The sequence below is a fragment of the Protopterus annectens genome, chromosome 2.part1 (genome assembly GCF_019279795.1).
Source record: "Protopterus annectens isolate FY-2018-M chromosome 2.part1, PAN1.0, whole genome shotgun sequence".
Classification (NCBI taxonomy): Eukaryota; Metazoa; Chordata; order Ceratodontiformes; family Protopteridae; genus Protopterus; species Protopterus annectens.
The window spans coordinates 342,952,982-342,973,484 of NC_056729.1; the positions used below are offsets into that span (position 1 = coordinate 342,952,982).

Consider the following 20,503-nt stretch of genomic DNA (forward strand, 5'->3'; position numbering starts at 1 on the left):
CATTTTTCTCAAACTGGCACATGGTTGCCTTTGCACCCCTGTGATTCAGGTGACATGATGCTTCATAAAATGACGCCCATAGTCAGCATCTCTTTTGCTTTCAATATTTATACTTGATGTTTTTCTTTCATAGGTTCATACTAGGCTATCTGCCCTAGGGCATTTACAAGCCTAGCCAGAGTGTGTTTGGCTTTCGCCACCCATTTTAAATGAATTTTGCTATGCCCTTTTTAGAGGTTAGTATACTGTGCCTCCGTCTAACAGTGACGCAGAAGTGATACCCGGACTAAATCTAGGATCTCCCATCCACTCATTAAGATTCCTCTTGAAGAGAGTCAATGAGGGGACTCTGCCTAACCTGGACTGGGATGGTACTTCCAGGGTGACTAAAGTTCAGACTAAGGCAAGTGCTTGTACAATTTATAGTAGTAATGGACATTAATTAGCTTAATGAAGTTAAAAAAGAGGTACTTTTCAAACAGTTCCGAACCTCCAAATAACTTAATGGACATATTTGCACGCATGCCACCTCCCGAAGCCATTTTCAGGTTTAGAAACAAAGAGTATTATAATGGGGTTAAACACCACTTATGCAGCGTTTAGGGGTGAAATACGCTTCCTGCATTATACAAATCCTTAAATGAATGTGTTCAAAATCTGGAGGACGAAATTCGTAAATGTGAAGAACAGCTAGCAAGTGTCACTGATATGGTTTATTAAAATCAAAGAGACAATAAAATGAACTTCACGAAGTGACTTCTGACTGGCACCTTCTAAATTATTTAAGATGACTGATGATCCTTAACTGACGGTGCCAATCTAGGATCTCTTCTTAGTGCTAGCTTCTCCCTCAGCTGACGGCATCGGTCCAAATCTGTATTTAGCGCCGGCCCGGGTCCCCCAATCCAATGATTATCCTTAAACTGACGGTGCCAATCTAGGATTTCTTCTTAATGCTAGCTTCTCCCTCAGCTGACGGCATCGGTCCAAATCTGTATTTAGCGCCGGCACTGACGGTGCCAATCTAGGATCTCTTCTTAGTGCTAGCTTCTCCCTCTGCTGACGGCATCGGTCCAAATCTGTGTTTAGCGCCAGCCCGGGCTCCCCAATCCAGTCAATTCCACTAGCCATCACGGTGCTATCAGAAGCTGAAGGGCGGCATTTCACAATACTGCAGGTGAAAGACCTACTCTATCGTGTGCCTCATCGCGAGTATAAACAAACCAACCGCTCCTACTCCACACGGAGATCCTGCTTGGTATCCTCTTTGTAAGCTCCTCCCTCTAGGACTAAGGTTGACGTAGAATTAACAGCTGAGAAAGAGGCAGAACAGGCGTCCGTGACCGCATACGGTAGCTTAAGTGCAGTTTATGTTTCTGCCTCTGGTTAGATGCTTGTTGAGTTTTTATTTTTTATCCGTGAATTTTTTGTTGTGGAAAAAATTAGTTATGATTGAAAGTTATATTAGTTTAGGAGTAATTACAATTTTATAAGCATGATGAATTCAAACAGGAGCGAAAGCGATTGGCAAGGCCTGGTAAATGAGGTGAGTGCGTGTGTATACCTGAAACGGGGTTGTGACAGATGTTGGTTTTGACAGGTGACTCCTCTGCATAGCCAAAAAGCATTGTATCGTTAACAAAGTTTCTCAGTTCGGTAACTATATGTGCATTACTTTTGCGTGAAACTGCTATGTTTTATTTGTACATTTCCATTTAAATGTTTCACCAAAGTGGCTAGTTGGCATGTAGAAGGGTTTAATTTGGCAAATAGTTGCAGATATCTTCGTCACTAACCACGCAGTGGTGATAATTAAATGTGTAGGCTTGCACCTTGTCCGTATTGCAATGTGAGGTCGTGCTTAGCAGGTACATTTTGCCAGAGGAGTATGAGAGATAATTCTGATGTAGCTTGTGGTTTCTTGTTAGTGTTGCACTGACAATATGCATAAGTGCACAGTCTGGTGATTCAGGTAATGTGACAAAAGAATTTGTCACTACTGTTTTGCGTGGAGTTAGTTTGATTTCTAGAAGGAGGCATGCATGTTTATTTGGTTTAGCAGTAGCATTTGTAATGTGTGGTGAAATGTTGATACGTTTGGATATTCTTATACAAGTAAATAAACTCTTAAGATTCACTTCTGTTTAGACATGTGTTGGGTTATGTGTTTAAAAGTGTCATGAATGATTTGCTAGTGTAATCACCACCACCTTCCTTTACAGCACCCATCAGAGTGTAGCAACTCTTCCCTAAACTTGCTACAGAATTATAGCAAAACCATAATTTAATAACTAGTATGCAAAGTAGAACCAGGCTGAGGAGCATAAAGGGAATATGCACTGCTGTCGTGGTCATGGGCTACCCATCTTCACAATCAGACTGGACTTCACACTGGTAATTTAGCAAGCCTAGTCTGTCGCTCTGCAATCCCTCAGCCCCATTTCTCACCACTGTCTCTATGAACCAGTGCCTTTCACTTCTCTTTTATCTATGGTATCTGCCCTTTCGCACAAAGTATTATTTCCTTATACACACACCCACACACACACACACATGTACAATTCCAGGGAAGGCTGGTGGAATTCTGAAATTTCTCACAGTTTGATTGTTGGTACAGTTGTATTGCCAGGAAGTCAGAGTTACCTGCCTGCTGCTGTTAAATCAAACTAAAGAAGAAGTGCACCAGTTAATATTTCTTTCACTGGTAGGGGACCTTAAGCAGTCTCATGGAAAGAAATATACTTGCTTCTCAACAGTGTAAGTAATGATTACTCTCTAGTCAGATAAATGATAATGCATAAATATACTTGTAGTAATTAACTGTGATAATTAAAAAAAAAATAGAGGAAATACTGAGAAAAACATACATATGTTGGCACATAGGACAGGCAGAAAGAAGACAGTAAGAATAGACAGGATTCATACAGAAAAACCTAAGCCTATATATGTAAGTTCTCTGGTTATCTTATTAAAGAAATAGTGACTTTAGGTAAATGAATAACTAGTACTCACACGTGGTTCAACATGAATAAGACCGCATCAACATTTCTCTCTCTGTCTCTTTTATAACTACTCTTCATACACAGTTACATGAACTGTCTTTTTCCCTAGACTCCAGTCCATACTCAATGATGTCATCATCCTGTGTTGGGAAAACCTGTAATCAAAACAGTAAAATTAATCACAGTGAGGATTAGATTATCAGTACACATTCAAATCATTCATTGCTGATAAGTCATTATTGCAATTACATCCTAGCAGAAGGGGACAGTTCATGATCTTTTATTATTTGTCATATTAGCAAGTGGAGCCAACACATCTGGAGAGTTAAATATTAAGAGACATTCCTTGTTCTTTGATATTCAGAGAAAGCCCCACATTCCTAGACATATACTGCAGATGAATATAGGTTCATAGGTAGGTACTAGGCTATTGGCCCGAGGGCCTACGTAAGCCTAGCCAACAAGGTTCCCTGGCTTACACCACCCAAGAAAGTTATTTTCCCATGCCACTGTCGAGCAGAGACACATAAGTGATCCCCGGGGTGTATTTCCTATTTCCCATCCACTCCTCAAGATTTTTCTTGAAGAGTGCTAATGAAGAACTTTGCTTGACATAGATGAGTATTGGAAGTCTCTGGGACAGGAATCTGTCCCTCCAGCATGTCCTGTTTATTGTGGTGACAAGGTTTAGGTCCCTAGAACATGTAGCTTGGAGGGATTGGGATTTCTTTAGGTGTAGCATGTCCAACAGCTCTGGGTTTGACATAGCTTTATATGTTAGGCAGAGATCACCTCGGTGTAAGCGATATGCTACAGAGTAAATCTGGAGTTTTTTGAGACTGTCAGTGTAGGGCATCTGTTTGACGCTATTAATCCTCTTTGTGAGGTACTTCTGTGGTCTTTCCAGCGGCTGCAGATGTCTTGTGAGGTACATTCCAAAAGGGGCATTGTACTGTATAATGGGTCTAATCAGTGTTGAGCAGAGGGGAACAATGACCTCTTTTTTTTCCTGGATGAGAACCATTTTATGATGAGGTGTGCCACATAGAAGGACTTCCTGACTACTGTGGTGATGTGACTATCAAAGGACAGACTACTGTCCACCTGGGTCCCAAGGTCTCTTATCACACATTCGATGTTAAGTAGACTGCTGTCTATGTAGTAGTTCATCGGTACAGAGTTTTTACCAAAGGGGATGATAATGCACTTTTTGGCATTGAGTTTGAGGCCATGGCTCTGACACCAGGCATCTGTCTCAGCGAGACCCTTCTGTAGGATTTCCACATCACTTGGGGGACACTACTAAGGATTCTAATTTGCAGTCATCTGCAAACGTCGTTAGCCAGAGGCCTTCTGTGTTAGCTTGTACTTCAGCAAAGTAGATACCAAACAGGAGAGGTCTCAGGACTGAACCCTGTGGTACTCCACTTGTGACTGGTTTGAGGTCAGATTTGGAGTGTGCAACTTTTACAGTGTGGGTTCTATCAGTGAGCCAGTTGGCAACCCATCTTGTGATGTAGGGATTTATACCTAGTTTACTGAGTTTAGCTATAATTCCAGAATGGGGGATCGTGTTGAAAGCCTTGGCGGGGTCAAGATAGGCTGTGTGAACCACCTTACCCTCATCTACGGCTTTGGTGACTGCCTCAAAGAAGTCGATTAGGTTCAAGAGGCATGATCTGCCTTTCAGAAACCCGAACTGGGTGGGATCCAGAGTTTGGAGGTTACCAATGTCTTTGTTTATGAGTTCCATGATGATACATTCCATGGCCTTGCAGACCAGGCTTGTCAGGCTAATAGGGTGATAGTTCCCGGGATCAGTGGTGGCTCCCCCTTTGTGGAGTGGGATAACTGTGAGAGAAGAAAAGGAAAAAAAAATAACGCATTGTATTTTTAACAGTTTAATTTAGCCTCACAGCTTCATTTAATCTGGTATTACCCTTAGTTTCCAACAATAAGAAATACAACTTTATTTTTGACACAACTTGAAAAAGAAGTCTTGTGTACCCCTTTTTTGTGTGTGTGATTGGCAGTACTTGGTCATTTTCTTATGAAACACAGTTTCATTCAATGTATCTGTTTATTTCCTGTCATTAAGAGGCTTTTTTTTACTTAATGTATGGCATTGTTACATCATTCCGTTACTTTCAGTTTAATAGAATCTCCATCACAAGAAACAATTGCCGTGTTTTGCCTTGGCCGTTATCACTAACCTATGAGTTTTGTTGCAGTTTAATATATTAGAGACTAAGCATAAACAATTCTGTGTGCATCACTAAAATTAAATGAGGATGTTAATTTGAAAAAGAGTCAAAGCCCTTTTTTAGGGTTATAGCATTTGTAGTACGCTTTAGTTGATGCGTTTAAATATCAAAATTTGCTTTTGCCATGTTTCACATTACTTGATTTGTGTTTCTTTCGTTTTGTTGTAGACAAATGTATTGCTGCATATTGCTTGGCATTTACAGTGTTTATTTTAACAAAAATAATTTCCCCCTTTCTACTCCTGAGAACATGAGTCAGTTGTAATTGTGGCCAGTGCGTAGAAAATGAAACGAGATGAATTTTTGTTTTATGAAAGTGAGGTAAGGTATGTTGTTATATTGAAGGATAAGATATCTGAAACAGACAAAGCTGAGAATGAAAGTAATAAGGATGGTGGATCCTGATGAAAGTGAGATGTTGTTCTGTCATTGGGCACAAAGCTGATGATAATCCATTCTTTGATATTCTGAAGGCTATGGTATGCTTGCTTCAGAAGATGTGTAGAATCAGATTGAAAGCAGTTTAATATGTATTACTTGGAGAAAGGAGATGCAACAGCAAGATTCAACTACCTCAAAACAGTCTTGGTGAAGAATAGGTGAATGTAGGCTGTTGGTCATCAATTCAGTGAGTAGCTGGGAAGAGGGCTGGGACAGACAGTCCTTGACTACTGTCAGATAGTATGGTTGTGAGCCATCCCTTTGGGGAAGTTCAGCATCCATCTCAGCCATCTAGAACCTGGGCTCATCTAGAAGTTGCTTGGGTGCCAAGGTGGTGGTAAGAAAGACTGTCTTGCACTAAAAGCCTCTTGCCTTATCTCAGTGATAGGGGAATGGCTGAAGATGGACCTGATGCACCCTCCATCATCTCCTAAGGGTTCCCAAAGTGGGATAAGTTAGGGTATGTACCCTTATGCTGCACATTGGGATACTTGAAGGAATGTAAGTTGGCTTATTAAATATGGAGTGCCCTCAATGTATCCCAAGGATACTGTTCTTCTGTAGCAGCTCTGGAATATTGGATAAAATCAAACCCTAATGGTATAAAGACCACTCAGTAGGGATTAGCTACTGGGTACAAATGGAAGTATGTGTAGAAAAACAGTGGGATACGTAAGGTGCATGTTAGGACTTCAGCAAGACAGGAGTGAAGTGGAATAATACCTGCTAGCTGTCTTGTATTTTTTTTTTAATCAGACAAGCCTTTAAGGAGAGATGGTTGATTGCAGTGCTCCCTCCCCCTAACAAAGACTGAATATGAAATAGAACTTCTTTTACTTTCCCATTTAGTCAAACTAATAGAAAGGATGATACTACTCAGTTCCTTAGGCACTACATTGTTTGAAAATAAATCTGCCACTGTTTCTTGAGTCAGAATGTAACAATATGTGAGCTGCACTTAAAAGTTTGTAAAACCTGCAGCACGTAAACTAAATTATGGGATCTAATCTGCAATGAGTATGTTTCGAGTGGCATGGAAATGTGTGAACTTGTGACCCCTTTTTCTATGCAGCGTATAAAAAAGCATATGAAATTATAACTGAATATTATAAGTGCCTTCTGCTGGGAAAAACGACGATTATACGTAGGATGTGAAATATATAGCAGACATTTGAATGGGAGGGCATTCTGCCCAGTGATTGCAAGACCTGTGACTGTTCAGGAAGCCAAAGAACTGTAAAGTACACAAAAAAGATTATTTAAGGAGATGGCACATAAATTGGACTATCAATGTATATAAACCAAATAGTTAATACACAAGTCAGAAGTGAGAGAACTACCACCCTGAAGCCTGTGAGCTGAGTTGTTTCTGAGTCTTTTCTCTCTGCCTGTGTCCTGGAAATTCAGTTATTGTAGCTTAAGACTCTGTAATTATTTTATCCAAGAATAACTATGAAGAAAATCTACAGCAAGACAAATGTTTTTCTTCTTTTTTTTGTAATATATTTTTTCAAAAAGATTATATTTTTGTTTCAGTGTGCAAGTTCATATTTTTTGTATTTTTAACTTGTTTATTTAAAAAGAATGGTTAAAGCAGTACATTTAAATTTGTTATTGTTTTGTCTACTTATTTATTTTTTGATTAGAGAGATTTATTGCTAAATGGTGACAATCTTCTGGCATTCATATCTAATTGTCCAGACTGCTGTACTACACACTAATTTGTGTTTATAATTATCCAATTTATTAACGATTGTAAAACAGTAAGTGGAGGGTCCCCAGACTTGTAATCTGGGGTGGTGGCAGAGTACTAAACTGGGCCAGGGTGAAAGCTCTAACCTCTAGGTTGGGGGAACATTAGCCACTTAAGTGCTGCTGGTGAGCTGTCTCTCTGGTCAGCAAGAACAGTGAATGAATGCCATTAGTTGTGGTGGTCATGTATTTCTACATCAGTTGGTCGGTGAATATAGCTTTGATTTTTCGCTTCATAGGTTCCAGTGTTTGTTCTTCTCTTGCGTAGGTGTGTTCCCTTTTTATTGGGTGGTGAACTTAATTTAGTTTTTTTTTGTCTTCTTCTTCTTCTTTTGGCTGCTCCTGTTAGGGGTCGCCACAGCAGATCAACTGTTTCCATTTCTTCCTGTCCTCTGCATCTTGCTCTGTCACACCAACCACCTGCATGTCCTGTCTCACCACATCCGTAAACCTTATCTTAGGCCTCCCTCTTTTCCTGTTACCTGGCAGCTTCATCCTTAGCATATTTTTTCCCAATATACTCTGCATCCCTCCTCAGCACATGTCCAAACCAACGTAATCTTGCCTCTCAGGCTTTGTCTCCAAACCTTCCAACCTGGGCTGACCCTCTAATATACTTATTCCTAATCCTGTCCATCCTCGTCACACCCAGTGCAAATCTTAACATATTCAACTCTGCCATGTCAAGCTCTGACTGCTGCCTTTTTGTCAATGCAATTGTCTCCAACCCATATAACATAGCTGGTCTCACTACCCTCTTGTAGACCTTCCCTTTTATTCTTACTGGTACTCGTCTGTCACAAATCACTCCTGACACTGTTCTCCACCCATTCCATCCTGCCTGTACTCTGTTCTTCACCTCTCTTCCACACTCACCATTACTCTGAACTATTGATCCCAAGTACTTAAACTCATCCACCTTCGCCACCTCTACTTCCTGCATCCTCACCATTCCTCTATCCTCCCTCTCATTCACACACATATATTCTGTCTTAGTCCTGTTGACCTTTATTCCTCTTCTCTCTATACCATATCTTCACCTCTCCAGGGTCTCCTCCACCTGTTCCCTACTCTCACTACAGATCACAATGTCCTCTGCAAATATCAGAGTCCACAGGGACTCCTGTCTGATCTCGGCTGTCAACCTGTCCATCACCATTGCAAATAAGAAAGGGCTCAGAGCTGATCCTTGATGTAATCCCACCTCCACCTTCAACACATGCGTCACTCCCACCGCAGACCTCACCGCTGTCACACTACCCTCGTACATATCCTGTACCACTCTTACATACTTCTCTGACACTCCCGACTTCCTCTTACAATACCACAACTCCTCTGTAGGCACCTTGTCATATGCTTTCTCTAAATCCACAAAGACACAATGCAACTCCTTCTGACCTTCTCTGTACTTCTCCATCAACACTCTCAGAGCAAACATCGCATCTGTAGTGCTCTTTCCTGGCATGAAACCATACTGCTGATCACTAATCATCACCTCCCTTCTTAACTTAGCTTCCACTACTCTTTCCCATAACTTCATATTCTGACTGATCAGTTTAATCCCTCTGTAGTTACTACAGCTCTGCACATCACCCTTATTCTTAGAAATCGGTACCAAAACACTTTTCTCCATTCCTCAGGCATCCTCTCACTTTCCAAGATTTCATTAAACAATCTAGTTAAAAACTCCACTGCCATTTCACCTAAACACCTCCATGCTTCCACAGGTATGTCATCTGGACCAACAGCCTTTCCATTCTTCATCCTGTTGATAGCTATCCTTACTTCCTCCTTGCTAATCCACTGCACTTCATGATTCACTATCTGCACATCATCCAGCCTTCTCTCCCTCTCATTCTCTTCATTCATCAACCCCTCAAAGTACTCTTTCCATCTGCTCAACACACTGTCCTCGCTTGTGAGTACGTTTCCCTCATTATCCTTTATCACCCTTACCTAATGCATATATTTACTAGCTCGGTCCCTCTGTCTAGCCAATCGGTACAGGTCCTTTTCTCCCTCCTTAGTGTCCAACCTTTTATACAACTCTTCATACGCCTTATCCTTAGCCTTCACCACCTCTCTGTTTACCATGCACCTCATCATTGTCGATCATTCCTTATTAATTTAATCCCATATCTCTTGTACGTCCATATGAATGTAATGTAATTTTCAGTGGAGGAGGAGTACCTGTTCAGATTTCTGTGCCTTTCTCTTCAGATGGTTCTTGATGATTTATGAACAAAGGCCATAGGCTATGTAAGCAGTAGTGCCACCATTTCACCAGGACCACATTTGACATTATGAGTTGTAATGGTGGCTGTTACCAGGCTTTCTAAAGTTAGCTCCCAACTTTACGGTACTGTTGGTACAAATGTTTGTTTAGTTGTTGTCATTGATTTAGAGTTTCCCAATATTAGTCAGTCACAGGGATTTGGCAGACTGAACATCTGTGCCCTGTATTATTTTGCTCTTTATTCAGTCAGTAGAGGTTCAAGAGGGATCATGGTCTCAAACGTGCACTTAGAACGGTATTATATGATTTTTCACTTGAAAGATTTTTTTATCAGTTTCTTTGATCTCTCTTCAGCTTTTTTTGGTGATGGATCATAAGACTGCTTGACTGCACTCCTGTTGTGTGATGTTCATCCATTGGTTGTGATTGTGCTTGATTGGTAGGTTTCAGAAATGGTTATGGAATTAGAGATAAGATGCTTCAAAGGAAATTGTCACGTGAAGGAAGGTCAGTATAGTCTCCAGTACTCTTTTGCCTACTGTGTGACTCTGAGTACGTCATTTAACCTGACATGCTCTGGGACAATTGGGAAATTGGGGTAGACTCCTTTTAAATGTCTCCTGGAGCCATGCCTAGCAGTACTAAAGCGTACTTTTTGTATAAGGTAAACCTAACCTTCACCCACATGTCTGGGGATGCGTTATTTACTTACGCACTACTTATATAATGCTAACCACCAACGTTTACAAAAATGTTGTGTAAACGTGTATTAAAAAACATAAAGTTTACCCTTTAATCATTATGTTCATTTCTTTGCCTTTATTTCGATCTAATAAGTCATGCCACTTATCCCCCCCTTATAGTAACTTGTTATGCAAGTCCACCCCCATATCCAAATATATTTTATGTTGCCCCATAGATATTATTAATATTGTATTTCTGCCTCCGTTTCATAATGTAGGCGCTGTAAGCTCTGCTTACTTCCCCTGCATTACTTCTCCTGAATGTTTATCATTTTTTCCCATTGTATTTATTTATTAAGCAGGTAAGACCTACTAGGCAGAACTGCCTTGAGAGAACTGCTTGTACAGCTGAGAGCTAAGGTGTAAGGCCTGATAAGTTGTGATCAATTTGAATAATCTGGTCAGCCACAGTATTTACTACAGTACCAGATGAATGTGTTTGCTATATAATATAACATTGTGTTGTAAACTGGACTGTGGTTCACACAATCAAGAATGACATTTACATTCTGTATGTAAGTGTTTTCCAAATTTTCATTATTTGTGTGACGACCCACCACTTCCAACCAGTAATCAAGGTGCCGCAATTCTCACCACTGGCAACAGTGGTGGATGTTCACTGGGAGGTTAACGGGTATACACACACAGTATTTCCAGATGCAGCCCTGCATCAAGTGCAGTCTCCCATAAGAGCACCAATGACCACAGTCAGTCTGGGGTTGGTTTCTCCGTCTTTCTCTAGATCCCCAATAAGACTCAGTACTGGCACAGCTATAGAGTTGAGATCTCAGCTGAGTGACCATGCCAAGACCTCCGGCTCCTTCTTTGTCCAACCAGTGCTTTTTGTCTCTGCCCAACTAGCTGACACACACACTCGTTGAGGTTTGGTTTACACACACACACACACACACACACACACACACACACCTGGGAAAGGCTGGCACAGATTTACTAGCTATGCACTCTTCTGCTCAGAGTATAATGTAGTTATCACTGTCACCAGTCACTCCGTATCAGCTACTTGAGGGCCTTTACCAAACAGCGTCCAATTTTACTGTGTAATATTAATGCTAACACAAATTTATAGTTTGACCAAGAGCAAGGCCATTAGGAGTGGCCCACACAGTGTCACCAAATAAATATGCAAGTACAGTCGAAACATAAATATCAGCCACAAAGGAAGGTTTAAAATAATAAAAGAACAAGACAATGCTAAATATATATTCACAGTGAATATGTAAAATAACATTGCAGTACAGGCTCACACAAATAAAGAAAAACAAAATCTAAACTAAGCTTTGTTATATTACTAACTGTATCTAAGAGAATTCTACTTTTTCCTAGTAACTTAGAGCAAGGCAGACATGGTGAATAGTTCTTGTTGTCAGGTTCAAGACAGAATGCAGAATGCTCTGTCTCATTAAGAGACTTCTCAAAATAATGTGTAAAGTATTACTGCTGGGATAGCTTGCAAAATGACATAATTTCTGGTCATCTGACTTCTAGTTCCCAGGCCAAGGCTCCCATTGCTGAAGCTGGCAGTATTTAATATCTATATGTAAAAATACTCATACAGTTGCTTTTGCTCAGAACTTTGGCAGATGCTAGAAGTCATAAAACAATTGTATTCCTTCATGCTTCCAAAGTAGCAATTAGCTCACCTCAGAGACAATACAAAAAGCTTCCCAGTACAGACTTTGTGTCTCTATCTGCATTGAAATCTGAGAGAGAGACTCTTTTATGGTCTGGCCTACAAAGTAAAATCATTTCAAATATTTTTCTCAAGTTTACTGGATTGAGGTTAACCTCCTGTATGCCAGTTTCCGCTGTTAAAGCATATACATTTAAACAGCTACAGTGGTGCATGTACATGTCTGTTCTCTTCCAGAAGGGGCACACTGTGGATAAATTTTAAAGACAGTACTTTACAAATATGTTTTCAACACAAACATCTATACAGAGCAGTTTGATATACACATGACATACAGTTCTAATGCATTGGTAACACAAGCGTCTTGTATAATTTAGTTTGATATTCACAAATGACATAATTATTTACAAAATTCCAGCTAGCTGTGCTGGCAGTACCTCCTTTTGTCACAACTTGCTCCATATTTGTTAATCAGCACTGCTGTTATTACTGTTTTATGCTGTTATCACATAAAACCATGCTGATGTACCTCCAAGCTAGTTACTGAAACCTAATTGGGTATGTGGCAGATCTTGTTAAACCCCAAAAATATTATTTTTTTTTCTCTGTTGCCCTTCTACTCCAAAAGACTGGTGTTTATCTTGTGTTTATTGTCTTTGACCAAGCAGCTAAGGAATTCCTTGCAGCTACATCTTTGTTGTGAAGCTTAGAAATCTCTCATTCCTTTATTTTTAGCATTTGCATTCTGTCATATAGTGATTCCTTTTGAGATATGTAAACCTGGTGGCATTCCCTGTCCATGCAGCTGCACAGGCAGATAGGCATGCATGTAAAGCAGTGAGCTGTGTGTCACCCAGTTTAGCAAGAACTGCACAGCTTTTGACACTTTAGTGCACCTCATTTTATATAATTTGTTGTCAGCAGTTTCCTTCACTGTATTACAGAATTTATCATTTGTGGCTAGTGTACATTTTTGGCAACTGTTCTGGATTCCCTCTGTCGAGAACGGTCACTGTACTTTGCGCAAATTTGTTAAGTTTAATTAAAATTTATGTCAATAACACTTGTAGGTGGATGTATAGGTGTCATAGTTTATGTTCGTAATGTTTTTTCATTACAGTTTGTTTGTGTCTTTCGGCTTTTCCCGGTTAGGGGTTGCCACAGTGGAACTCCGGTCTGCTAATGATTGGTAGTGGATTTTACGTACCGGGTTACCAGCCCTGACGCACAACCTTCAACGAAGGCATGCCCCATTCACATATGCCTCCACACAGAAGACGCTCTAGCTGAGAATCGAACGGGACAACGTCTTGCTATGAGGCGACAACGCTACCGCAGCACCACCATTACAGTATTTGGTAAAAGTTTTCATTCATCCATCTGGTAGTGTTTTGACAGTGATAGAAATGATGCTGACATTGTTTGAGGCATTAGTGAGGCATGTCATTTTGCAGAAGAGCATTTTGTTACAGACTGTGTCCTGTTCATAGAATGAAAACGTTTCTTAGTTCAGGTTATTTCATCTATTTGGATTCCTTCTAACCGAGGTTAATAAGTTCACTAAATTTTGAGTGCTGGAAATGAATGTTAAAGTATATACTAAAACAGGTCAAAAACATTTTTGGAACAAAATTAGTTGCTGTCTAAGCTGAGACAATAACTACACGCATATTGCCACTGTGACCATTTCTTGACAATAATAGCAATCATAACTGATAGCACATTATATTCAGTTTGCAACCACCAAGTAAACATATTTATAAATTGATAAAAAAAACACATGCAAGGCCATAGAGATTCCGACAAATCCAGCTCAAGAACTTAAAATGTAATATTAGCGTTTTTGTTTTATTTTATAACAAAACTTCTTCAGATGTAGTGAAGCAAACACACACTGTTTAAATGCAATTCTAAAAGGTCATGTGAAACTTTTTAAAAATCATGTGACAGCCAAAAACTTGCAAAATTATGTAATCAGCTTTGTGTGACAGCCTAATCCCCTGAACAAATCATCCGTTAAGGCAACATATTCAGTAAGTTCAAAACTGAAATAAACAAAATCAAAGCCCGAATATCTGAATACATCAATCTGTACAACTTTCTTTTACCAAATAATAATAAATAGCTTTATGTAAGAACAATCATTTAAATAGTAAATTCTATACTAAGAAAATCTGCCTGATAAAAAAGGTAGCAGTATCAACTTTCTAAAGCTCTTCGTTTTAAAAGACAGCTAATAGAAATTTGGTCATTAATCCCTGGCCAAGAACTTGCATTAAGTGTGAGCTGCCAATGTAACTCCTGTTCTTCCAACTTAAGATGCCATGAGCCACCACGTTCCCAAGGATATTTATAACCTTACACTTAAGCCATTTGGCATAACCAAGCCCTTTCCTGCAGCAGGTGATATGGGTCCAGGACCAAACTGCCTCGGACCTGGTTTCAATAAATTGGGGGGGGTGTAGGGCTGACTCTCAGGCCAAACATCACTTGCCTTGGTCAAGGCTTAAATTTGAACACACGCTGCCCAGGCCTAGAGGCCGCATGAGTACCAGCCAAGATGGGGAGGAAGAAAAGGGGTGAGAATGCTGCAAGGCAGCTACCAGACATTATTATGTTGTCCCCCCCCACAGTGGCCAGAAAGAAATGCACATAACATACCAACTTTACTAAGATAAATTATTGAAGTATTTTTTTCAACTGATAATGCAGTATCCACATTAAAAAGATCAAAACCTAGGCTGTTTAAATGAACTCTATCTCATTCATAAAAGTCTTTATCCGGCTTAACCAAGTCCTTGTTCAATCACTTGGATTCCAACTTGCATGGCAGCACATACCACCCTGTCATTTATATATGTCTGGAGATTTCTCAAACCAGCAAAGTCTCAGGACAATTGAACTCCAAAACAGCACCATTTGAGGGTATAAGGAGCGAAGACATTGCAAATCAGATAAAATTCTGGTTAGCAATATCCTTTTGGGAGTCATTGCCAAGTCATTCCCTCAGAGATGAATAATCAGAACATGGCTTAAGTTTCTGCTAGTTATGAGCTGACTCACATCCCCCAAAAATGGAACCACGAAAGCCCTGAAAAAACAAAATATTGGACAGACAGTTATTACGCTCTAGTGACCTATGATGACCTGAAGGCCGGACAAGGCTTGGGCAGCAGCTTTACTGACAAATGAGTGTCCAACAATCCGTACAACACCATTCCCTCCAATGTAAATTGAAGATGCTAGTGTCTAATATGACAAAAGGACTTTGAATACCACCTCCCTGCCCTTTTCAAAACCTCAGTGGAGTACACTTGCATCATTAATCTGAAAGGAATGCGAAGCGTTCCCCTTAGAGCCTGTACCCTGACAAGTGAGAGCTTTAGCTATAACTGAATTGGCTTCAAGTAACTTGATAGGCCAGCCTGATGCTAAAGTAAAAATGAGGCCCTCCCTTGCTGACCTAGGATCCAGCTTTGTCAGTTAATTAAATCATTGCACTGGGCAGATGACCAGGTTCCTATTACTATCTAATCTGACTTGATTTTCCTTCCCCACCTGATCAGTTTTTGACTTAACTAACCAAATCAAAATAACATCATTATGAAACACTACATCTTCTCAGTCAAGTGAGCTCAACATTTCACCAACACGAAAGACTTCTGTATATAGACGAGCGAACAGTGTTGGCCACATGACAAATTAATTAAAATTGATGGTAGTGATAAATAACCCTTATTAATGTTGACCAAGAGGTGCAACCCAATCGGCTTTGTAGCATCCATGGATGGCCGTATGAAGTTTTCCCAGTCTTTCAGCATCCTGAACAGTACTCAATGCCTTGGTAGGTCCTGACTCCCCACCAATCATGATAACCATCCTAATGCTGCCAAGTATATATGAATAGTATTGGGCGAGTCACCCTTACAACATCTGTGAACCATGAATTGCATGAACAAGGACAGACTCCACTTCCGGTGACCTTACTGGTAATGAAATATAAAAAAGTTTAAAGGCTTGAATTGAGTATGCCTTTTTTGTATGTTTAGTCCAGGAGTTAGTCACTAGTGATCCAGCTATGCTTCTCTGTTTAACTGCACTTCGGGGGAATGTTCGTTCCACACTGCTGTGGGTTCAGGAAAAACTTGTGAAACCTGTCAAACTGAAAGCAGGACAAACTGTCAGCACCGTTCGTACTCTCCAGAACATGTGCGCAAGAAAAAGTTAAGTTGATTTACAAACTCAACAACACCAACAATCTAACTATTGAATGCAGTCATTTGTACTTCAACGTACACTTGTTCAGGATATGAACTGCTGCCGTATTTTCAGAACAGAAAGACACCTTGCAATTCACCAACTGCTCCTTCCATACCAGAGTAGCCACCCATATTGGGAAAAATCTCCAGGAATGTAATGTCCTTTCTCATCTGTACTTACCATGACTCTGGTAATTTGGTGACAAGCCAAGAGCCGTGAAAGTAACCCCCCCCCCAATAACAGCAGCTACCCCTGCATCTTTAAACAGCTGTAGTTCCAATGATGAAACCCAAGGTGATTGCAAGGATACTCCATTGTACTGGGCTGAACAAGTGTACCACAGGTGAAGGTCTTCCTTGACTCTCTGTGTTATCTTCACCTTGTAATGCTTGGGTTTGCTACTTTTTAACAAATTGGAAAAGGCTTTAAGAAAGGTTTTGCCTGGGGCAATGGCCCTGCAGACAAAGTTCAACAGCCCATGCAGCTGCATTAACTCCCCTACAGAAGATTTTGTGGTACCAAGAAACTGCCCAATTATGTATTTTAAATGGTTCCTTTTGATTCCCAGAAGTTTGAAAGATCTTGAAGTAACATCCGCCAATAAGCCCAAAAATGTTAACTTCTGAGTGGGCTTTTCTGATTTGGCCTCTGCCAAGGGAACACATAAATTAACACAGATGTCCTAGAAAATTGCCAAACCCTCTGTGCTCCCATCCTTTCCCTCTCCAGTTATCAGGAAATTGTCTAATAGATTGCTGAAGTGCTCTTCGCTGCCAACACCAGTGTATGACTTTGCAGAAAGTTTGAAAGGTGGCACAGGCTACCGAGCATTCCATGGGTATGGCCTTGTCAAAATAAAATTTCCCGTTCAGTTGAAAGCCTAACAGGGGCAAGTCTTCCTGATTGATTGAGATTAAATGAAAAGTGGACCGAATATCTAGCTTGTAAAGCCATAGATCTGAATATTGAAGGATAGCTTCAGCTACTTGATCTAAGGAAGAGTAATGCACTGTAGATCGAGTTTTGTCAATGAAGTCATTAACAAATGCACCTTTAGGATGAGAAAGGTGGTGGATCGACCTAAATTCACCCATCTTTTTGCGGACCAAACTTATGGGTGATAGTTAGCCAGGGGGTGTTTCTGAGGACTAAATCTATGGGTGTGAGTGAACCTGGGGGGAGGTGCAGAAAAGGACCCAAAACCGTAGCTGCACTCATCTCCTCTTCATTTTAAACAAAAGACAGTATCCTCATGGCCTTTAATTGATAAACATTTCTTAACAGTCTGGAATCTAGATTGGTTCTTTAATTAATCTTAAAACTGTGAGCAAAACCCTCAATAAGAAACTGTGGGGCTTTAACTTTGGGGTAATTTGACAGCATCTGAATCCCTCAAAAAAGCCAGCCTCCCCTACTGATGCCAAACTGTGAAAAGGCTGACCTAAATTCCTGAGACTTGGAAAAACTGTCATGGGATGCAGGTCCTGATTTAAACCAGCATCAGTTTGATGGATGCCCGAAAATTTCCCACAGGTAGATCACAGATGTGGAAATGGGCATGCTGGCCAGAAACACTAGCTGCTGTTAAATGCCCAACAATATTTAGCTTTACTTGAACTACTAGCAGCAACACCATTTTCCCCTGTGTTTGGTTTGTCTAACATTGCATTTGGCCAGATGTCAGGATGACATTGCTCCCATTTGATAGATTTGCCTACAGCTTTGATCATAAGAGCACCAAGCTGTACCACCTTTAATGTAATGTGCTTCCCTGATTAACAGAAAATAAGCAAGGAGTGGTAAAGCTTGTCTGGTCTCTTTTTTTTGTACTATAATGCCCATGAAAACAATGAAACCTAAGGCCCACATATCCCAGTTTTTTGACAACACCTTGTTTGAAGCTTTTTTACCAGTTGCTGCTAAGGCTGCCATTAAGTTCTTTGTCCCAGGGTTATCTGAGTCCATAGTGCAACAAATACCATCTGCATCCAAACAAATCAAAAATGTCTACAAAATCACCTCTATGAATCTTGTCTTCAATATTTGGTGGCATGTGAGTGGTGATATGTGATCCCAGGATGGAATTGTCAACCAAATTGAAGAATGGAAGTTGTCCATTGGGGATAAAAATTAGATAATGTTAAGGTTGGGGTCTTCCAAGACAAGAGAGGGTGTAGTAGCAAAAAGGGGATCCCTAACAGTGGTATGGACAAGAAGGGGTGCTGCACCACAGAAGTTCCTCTAAAGCAGAACTTCCAAGATGGCTGCACATTGAGTAACAGCTTTAACTCTAGCTCTCCCAGTGTTTTGTATTTTAGTTCTCCCAGTGTCAAAACAGAAACTCAGCAGAGAAGTTCAATAGACTTTTGTGTTTATGAGTAAATTTCAGCAACTAGCTAATAAGTGTACTGCCTGGATGCAAGGAAAAAAAGAAATGCAGCGCACCTGGAAAAAAATCAGCTGTTAAAAGTGCAGAAGAGGCACTGATTGGGGAAAGTTCTGCAGCTGTTCAGCAAAAAGCAATGCAACCTCCAGACATTATTTCCACTAACCTGCAAGAAGGTATAAGACAACTGCACACAAACCTGGTTAAAATAAATGAAGCTCTGATGGAGTTATATCCTCACAAACAACAAAATGCTGGAAAAAAATGGAAAAGCTTTAAACAGATGTTCAGATGAGGTGATAAAGCTGCAAAAATTAGAGGCTGAAATGAAGAAATAGCTGGCTGAATATGAGACTGCTCAGGAAGAGATGTCTCAAAAAGTAATAGAATTGGAGGACAGAACACAGAGGGAAGACCTGAGATTTTTAGCTGTACCCGAGATGCTTTAAGGAACAGACTGCATTCATTTTATGAAAGCACAAATAAGCAAATGGACTGGTATTCCACAACAGGAGTTGTTACTTGAGAGGGCACATTGTGTATATGCTCCAAACATGGCTATGAGAAGGCAATATAGACCTTTAATAATGAAGATGCAATCCTACCAGCAGAAATAGTTAATTCCAACAAAACTGTGGCAGAAGGACAAAATACTAAAAGTGGAAGACAGCAGACTGTTTGTGGAGAATGATTACTTGTTGCACACCAGGCAGAAGAGGAGTAAATTCATTCCACTATTCAGGAAATGTCAAGATGCAGGTATGAGATTCAAACTGCTGTACCCAGCTATCTTCAAGGTATTCTTCCTGGATGGACAAACTATTTTTTTTTTTGATGAAGTACATGCTAAGGAGGAAATACAAAAGTTTGTCCAACAAAAAGTGAGCTATGAAACAAAAGGAGATTCTGATTGCTTCTTGTTCTTCTGGTAATAAAGACTGTACCTGTGAAACCTTTTCCACTGTTTTAATGGAAAATGTTGTAGAGAAGGAAGGGCGCACAAGAGTTGACTAGAAGAATTGAGAGTATGTTGGAAATGAAGCAGAGACAGGATCTAGGAAATGGGGATGAGCAGTAATAAAACCAGTGACTTAATGTGGGATTACAATGCAATAATTGTATTTGTGAAATATGACAGAACAAGAAAAATTGGAAATATTGGACCTTTTCAGAATGTCTTGTGGATATGCCCTACCTCTTGTCATTAATGTTAGGAAAATGTCTTTGGGGTAGATGAGAGAAGAGAAAGTGAACTAAGTAAAGAAAACTTATTTTTTCTTAATAGTACAATATTTGTGGTATATGGTTTTCTTTGCATGCTGTAAAGTTTTTTCAGTTATTTCTAAGTATAATGATGACTGTAAATAGGTGCTGCTGTTTTTCCTCTCTATTCTTCAATTTTAAGATATGTAGACACTGCAATATCAAAAAAAAACAAAAAAACAAAACAAAAAAAAAAAAGTGGTTTAAAGTGCATTTAAAAAAAAAAATGAATGTACTTTTCCTTATTCTTGCATGGAGAATGACTGGATTAATGACCTTAAATTGATTTAGTAACAAGTTTTAAGAGGAAAACAAGTTGAAAAATAATATTGAATATTATGAGGCTTTTTCTGGGTGGCCACGGTGGTGCAGCGGTTAGCGTTATCCCCTCACAGCAAGAGGTTCTCTGGTTCAGTCCTCAGCTGAAGTGCCTTCTGTGTGGAGTCTGCATGTCCTCCCTGTGGTTGCATGGATTTCCTCCTTGTGCTCCGGTTTCCTCCCACAT

General features: G+C 40.1%; 1 protein-coding gene across 3 annotated transcripts in view; it reads left to right on the top strand.

The window, feature by feature from the left end:
• Nucleotides 1-596: 596 nt before the first annotated feature.
• Nucleotides 597-20,503, top strand: part of CCDC149 (coiled-coil domain containing 149) — a 1,547,151-nt gene continuing 1,527,244 nt past the window's right edge. For all 3 annotated transcript variants that reach the window (XM_044062178.1, XM_044062179.1, XM_044062180.1), the window contains exon 1: nt 597-1,546. In XM_044062178.1, the coding sequence (XP_043918113.1) occupies nt 1,496-1,546 (51 nt within the window). In that variant the 5' untranslated portion in view covers nt 597-1,495. The remainder of the gene's footprint in view (nt 1,547-20,503) is intronic.